Consider the following 6,730-nt stretch of genomic DNA (forward strand, 5'->3'; position numbering starts at 1 on the left):
ACCAGCTGATAGGATGTACACCTGGACCAGCTGATGGGATGTACACCTGGACCAAAGCTGTTGCCCTAGAAACAGAATGCAATTTAAAAAAAGGTTCATATTCCAGCAATACTGGCTGTCTTTCTGTCTTTCTGTCTTTCTGTCTTTCTGTCTTTCTGTCTTGCGACAGACTCACCAAAATAAAGTACTTAGCAGCACAGCATCACGTCCCCTATGGGGTGCTCAGGGCCATGTTGTCATGAGCAGAGCAAGCTTTGCTTCTGTCGCCTGCAGCAGAGAGACGTCCTCATCAGGGACACGAGGAGAGACAGCAGCAGAGAGACGTCCTCATCAGGGACACGAGGAGAGACAGCAGCAGAGAGACGTCCTCATCAGGGACACGAGGAGAGACAGCAGCATGACAGACGTCCTCATCAGGGACACGAGGAGAGACAACAGCATGACAGACGTCCTCATCAGGGACACGAGGAGAGACAGCAGCAGAGAGACGTCCTCATCAGGGACACGAGGAGAGACAGCAGCATGACAGACGTCCTCATCAGGGACACGAGGAGAGAAAACAGCATGACAGACGTCCTCATCAGGGACACGAGGAGAGACAGCAGCAGAGAGACGTCCTCATCAGGGACACGAGGAGAGACAGCAGCAGAGAGACGTCCTCATCAGGGACACAAGGAGAGACTGCAGCAGAGAGACGTCCTCATCAGGGACACGAGGAGAGAAAACAGCATGACAGACGTCCTCATCAGGGACACGAGGAGAGACAGCAGCAGAGAGACGTCCTCATCAGGGACACGAGGAGAGACAGCAGCAGAGAGACATCCTCATCAGGGACACGAGGAGAGACTGCAGCAGAGAGACGTCCTCATCAGGGACACGAGGAGAGACAGCAGCAGAGAGACGTCCTCATCAGGGACACGAGGAGAGACAGCAGCATGACAGACGTCCTCATCAGGGACACGAGGAGAGACAACAGCATGACGGACGTCCTCATCAGGGACACGAGGAGAGACGGCAGCAGAGAGACGTCCTCATCAGGGACACGAGGAGAGACTGCAGCAGAGAGACGTCCTCATCAGGGACACGAGGAGAGACAGCAGCATGACAGACGTCCTCATCAGGGACACGAGGAGAGACAGCAGCAGAGAGACGTCCTCATCAGGGACACGAGGAGAGACGGCAGAGAGACGTCCTCATCAGGGACACGAGGAGAGACAGCAGCAGAGAGACGTCCTCATCAGGGACACGAGGAGAGACAGCAGCAGAGAGACGTCCTCATCAGGGACACGAGGAGAGACAGCAGCAGAGAGACGTCCTCATCAGGGACACGAGGAGAGACAGCAGCAGAGAGACGTCCTCATCAGGGACACGAGGAGAGACAGCAGCAGAGAGACGTCCTCATCAGGGACACGAGGAGAGACGGCAGAGAGACGTCCTCATCAGGGACACGAGGAGAGACAGCAGCAGAGAGACGTCCTCATCAGGGACACGAGGAGAGACAGCAGCAGAGAGACGTCCTCATCAGGGACACGAGGAGAGACAGCAGCAGAGAGACGTCCTCATCAGGGACACGAGGAGAGACAGCAGCAGAGAGACGTCCTCATCAGGGACACGAGGAGAGACAGCAGCAGAGAGACGTCCTCATCAGGGACACGAGGAGAGACAGCAGCATGACAGACGTCCTCATCAGGGACACGAGGAGAGACAGCAGCAGAGAGACGTCCTCATCAGGGACACGAGGAGAGACAGCAGCAGAGAGACGTCCTCATCAGGGACACGAGGAGAGACAGCAGCAGAGAGACGTCCTCATCAGGGACACGAGGAGAGACAGCAGCAGAGAGACGTCCTCATCAGGGACACGAGGAGAGACAGCAGCAGAGAGACGTCCTCATCAGGGACACGAGGAGAGACAGCAGCAGAGAGACGTCCTCATCAGGGACACGAGGAGAGACAGCAGCATGACAGTGATCGCTCAGTCTCTCTTCATGTAACCCTCTGTTAGCAGGGACAGCGTACACACTCACATGCGTCCAGCGTAACAGCGCACGTGTAGCTCTGAGCTCATCTCCATCCGCGTCCCTCACACGAAAGCATTTCATAACATTACATTTTACAAACATAGAAAAACAAAATACATGATGTGCAAAAGAGCAAGAGCAGCAAACAAGTATTTATCACATGGTAATACCACGTAGCAGCTAGAGGAGAGGCCCCCGAGTCAAAGGAGAGGCCCCGAGTCAGAGGAGAGGCCCCGAGTCAGAGGAGAGGCCCCCGAGTCAGAGGAGAGGCCCCGAGTCAGAGGAGAGGCCCTGAGTCAGAGGAGAGGCCCCGAGTCAGAGGAGAGGCCCTGAGTCAGAGGAGAGGCCCCCGAGTCAGAGGAGAGGCCCTGAGTCAGAGGAGAGACCCCCGAGTCAGAGGAGAGGCCCCCGAGTCAGAGGAGAGGCCCTGAGTCAGAGGAGAGACCCCCGAGTCAGAGGAGAGACCCTGAGTCAGAGGAGAGGCCCCCGAGTCAGAGGAGAGACCCCCGAGTCAGAGGAGAGGCCCCGAGTCAGAGGAGAGGCCCCGAGTCAGAGGAGAGGCCCCCGAGTCAGAGGAGAGGCCCCGAGTCAGAGGAGAGGCCCTGAGTCAGAGGAGAGGCCCCGAGTCAGAGGAGAGGCCCCCGAGTCAGAGGAGAGGCCCTGAGTCAGAGGAGAGGCCCCCGAGTCAGAGGAGAGGCCCTGAGTCAGAGGAGAGACCCCCGAGTCAGAGGAGAGGCCCCCGAGTCAGAGGAGAGGCCCTGAGTCAGAGGAGAGACCCCCGAGTCAGAGGAGAGACCCTGAGTCAGAGGAGAGGCCCCCGAGTCAGAGGAGAGACCCCCGAGTCAGAGGAGAGGGGTCCTCTGTGGAGTCCTCAGGTGGGCTGTGGTGTCCTGGAGTCCTCAGGTGGTCTGGGAGTCCTCAGGTGGTCTGTGGAGTCCTCAGGTGGTCCGTGGAGTCCTCAGGTGGTCTGTGGAGTCCTCAGGTGGTCTGTGGAGTCTGCAGGTGGTCTGTGGAGTCCTCAGGTGGTCTGGGAGGGAGTTCCACAGGTGAGGAGCAGCTGCACAGAAAGCCCGATCCCCCATTGTGCGGAGTTTGGTCCTGGGGGGGCGAAGCAGATGGTTTGTTGTGGGGCGGAGGTTGCTGTGGAGGTTTGAGATGTGAGCAGTTCCTTCAAGTATGGAGGAGCATTCCAGTGGATGCACTGATGGGTCAGTAGTGCGATCTTGTATTCGATCCTGAATGAGACAGGAAGCCAGTGGAGGGAATGAAGGACGGGTTGTATTTTCTCACCCTCATCAGGATCCTAGCGGCACTGTTCTGAACGTATTGGAGCTTCTGAAGGCTCCTGCTAGGAGTCCCGATGAGGAGAGCGTTGCAGTAATCGAGCCTTGAGGAGACGAAGGCATGGACCAGCTGTTCAGCATCTGACAGGGAGAGTGTGGGACGGAGTTTTGCAATGTTCCTGAGGTGGTAGTAGGAGGCTTTGCACAGGTGTTTGATGTGGGTGTCAAAGGTCAGATGTCGGTCCAATCTTACACCCAGGTTGGTAACTGATGTGGAGAGGGGAATGTTTCGGCCAGAAAAGGTAATGTGGGTTATGGGGGATGACTGGACCTGGTTTGGTGTGCCAAATAAAATAGCCTCTGTTGTGGAGCTATTTAGCTGCAGGAAGTTTTGTTGCATCCAAGCCTTTATCTCCTCAATGCAGGTGTTAAAGGATGTTGATGGGAACGGTGATGATGATGGTGACAGTGAGGAAGCATGTGGGATAGGGTCTGTCTTTATATATAGCTGCGTGTCATCAGCGTAGCAATGGAATGATATTCCATGCTGGCTGATGACACGGCCAAGGGGCAGAGTGTACAGGGTGAACAGAGTGGGCCCAAGGACCGACCCTTGAGGGACACCACAGGACAGGGTGTGTCTGGGACCTCGCACCTCCCAAGGAGACATATTCTGTTCTGCCATCACGATTTGCAGGAAGGGCAGAAGTCGTCATCCTCTGTGGGGGAGGCCAGTCCCACGCATCCTAAGTGATACCACATTTGGCAGGCGGTGCACTCAATCTGACAGGGAAAAAGAGAAATACTTTAGAATACTGTCAAACATTTTGTCAGGTTCACATCAATCATCCTGATTAGGATGTCAAATTAAGCCGTTTTAACTTCCTTAGACATTATTTCTTTACATAGTATGACAATGGGTGTGTTGGTATGTTCCTTCAGCTGCTCCAGTGCCCACCGAAAGTGCAAAGACAAATAGCAAATAGCAACAGATATAATCAAACGTTTACCTTGCACACAAACAACCCGCATGACGATGAGTCATTTTGTTGTGGGTGAGCAACGGTTGCGCATTCCCAGCTCCCTATTCCCGAACACTTTTTGCGGACGAATGCTCTCCACACAAAACACACATTTATTACAGTTTGCCAATTTTAACATATGCCCAATTAAAATAATTTAATTCAAGATCAGCTGAATCCTGTTAAAGGACACAAATGCTTGAATGACCTTTGTGTTGCTCCCAAAAGATGATCCATGGTGTATGAACACATGTATTTGTCTAATGCACACATCAAAGCTGACATTTCATTCACCCTGTTACATCCTTGCATCTATCGATCTGTGCGTCTGTGGCCCCAAATGGGTCCACGAACAGGGACCGCCTCTCCTTTAGGTACATGATCTATGGAAATGCAAATACTAATTATAACCAACCCCTACATCAGATAGTGTCATGGTTCCGTCTAGATCTGTTTACGTTGAAGATGACTTACAATCAGTGTCCAGTGTCCGTTGTGGCAGACCGTCCAACTGCCACATCGTGTTTGAAAAGGTCCAACTAAAACAAATTCTAATAATTACAACAACTAATGTATACACTAACATAAGTATGTATTTGTGTGTATGGACATACAAACATACATAGGCCTACTTATGTACAAACAAAGAAATCATCCTACTATATAGTCTACTCACCCTTCTCAAAGAACCTTTGTGGGTTCCCTCCCAGAGCAACGTCATGAGGTAGGAGTCTATGATTAGAGCGCCAGCTTTCCTTCCCACCATGGTTAAATATGAATTGACGATCTAAGAGTACAAAAATAACTTGTGATACAATCTAAATACATATTTACCTTAATTTACCTCTCCCTCCAACCACTTCCTTGGGACCAAGTCCATGAGGTTCTCCGTGTACACTTTATATGGCCCAAACTTGCACCAGAGCGTGTGTTGTCTCCTCCCTGTCCATATTTGTCGAATTACTGTAAATATAGCAATGGCAGTTATTTGTGAAATGCATAATTCGGAGTGTACTTTCTGTCTGTTTACTTACAAAGTTCAGGATCCTTTGGTGCCATTTGGGCCTCGCAGTCCATGGATGGAGGTGCCACTTGTGGTGTTTGTGTGGTGGGTGTTTGTGTGCTGTGGATGTGTGTCTTTGTGTGTTGTGGACCAGCCAGAGGAGAGGGATCGGACAACTTTTGTAGTTTGGCAGGGATCCTCTCCTCTGGCTGGAAATAATGTGTTAGATGGTCAATGTTGGTCTGCAACTTTGTGGTGGCCTTTTCCCCCTCTAGTTCCAGGATGCTGTCGGGTCCCAACCAGTCATCCTCCAGCTTTCCCCCTTTCCCACGTTCCTCCGCAACACCTGATCTCCTACTTGGAAGTTGTCCTCCTGGCCCCTTTCTATTTTTCTTTTGCGGACCTTGTCCTGACTTGTTTTCATATTGTTTTTGACCTCTGTGACTACAGCCTCCTGTTTTATTATAACATCTTACCACGTACTCCTCTGGCACCTCTGAAGGATACCTAGCCTCCCTCCCAAACATCAGATAATATGGACTGTATTTTGTGGTCAGCTGTTTCTTTGTCCTTAGAGCAAACATGGTGGACTGGAGCACCTGGTCCCAGCGTTTGGGGTGACCAGCCACCATTTTGTTCAACGTCCTTAAAATGCAGAATTCAAGTATAGGTATGAGGAAGCAGGAGAGCATATGGGTTCTCATGTATGATAAAGCAACATATCATCACTGATTTCCTGCTCACATAGGAACAGGAAATGTGTTTGTTATTCCATGAAGAGCGTGAATTCCATCAGGTATTGAAAACCAATACCTCTGTATAGTGCCGTTTAGTTTCTCCACAAGGCCATTGGTCTGTGGGTGGAAGGCGGAGCACAGGCTTCGCTTGATGTCCAGCCTCTCACACAGGGCAGAGTTGACCTTGAAATTATCATTAGGACAGAAGAGCACAGCAACTACAGTTACATATTGGGGATTCATATTGAATCAACACTGTACCTTGTTGCAAAACTCAGAGCCCTGGTCTGTTAGCAGTCTTTGAAGAGATAGGTTGTTGTGCTCCCTCTCTCTGTTTCTTATCCTATATCTAATAGAACTGCTCGGGTCTTGATAGATTGAGTGGGAAGTTCATGAGATCTTTCTAGAGGGTTATCAAGAATAACTTTTATCCAATGACCTTCTCCCTCTCTGTCTGTGTCTGTGTATTCTCTTGTTCCGATTAACCCAGCCACGTCTTTGTTCTTGTTTTGTATCTATATCTACACCGGGATCCGGAGTCCAGGCTGATCTTCTTGCTGTAGTCCTGTGTCTTGTATCCTCTATCCTGAGTTCTGGATTAAGTGGTGGACTTCGGGTCGTGGCTGAACCTGTCTCTGCGGTCCTGCCTTGGGTCTCGTCATGCTGC

At 51.4% G+C, this 6,730-nt stretch overlaps 1 protein-coding gene across 1 annotated transcript; it reads left to right on the forward strand.

Moving 5' to 3' along the window:
* The first annotated feature begins 935 nt into the window (after positions 1-935).
* LOC139434274 (pre-mRNA-splicing factor 38B-like) lies at positions 936-1,991 on the forward strand. Its single transcript, XM_071204144.1, has one exon. The coding sequence runs from the start codon at positions 936-938 to the stop codon at positions 1,989-1,991; it is 1,056 nt and encodes a 351-aa protein (XP_071060245.1).
* Positions 1,992-6,730: the final 4,739 nt, after the last annotated feature.

Source organism: Pseudochaenichthys georgianus, chromosome 8 (assembly GCF_902827115.2).
Source record: "Pseudochaenichthys georgianus chromosome 8, fPseGeo1.2, whole genome shotgun sequence".
NCBI classification, from domain to species: Eukaryota; Metazoa; Chordata; class Actinopteri; order Perciformes; family Channichthyidae; genus Pseudochaenichthys; species Pseudochaenichthys georgianus.

Bases quoted from the DNA above. Each gene is read 5' to 3' on its own strand.
- LOC139434274 (XM_071204144.1), top strand. From the start codon at position 936: ATGACAGACGTCCTCATCAGGGACACGAGGAGAGACAACAGCATGACG.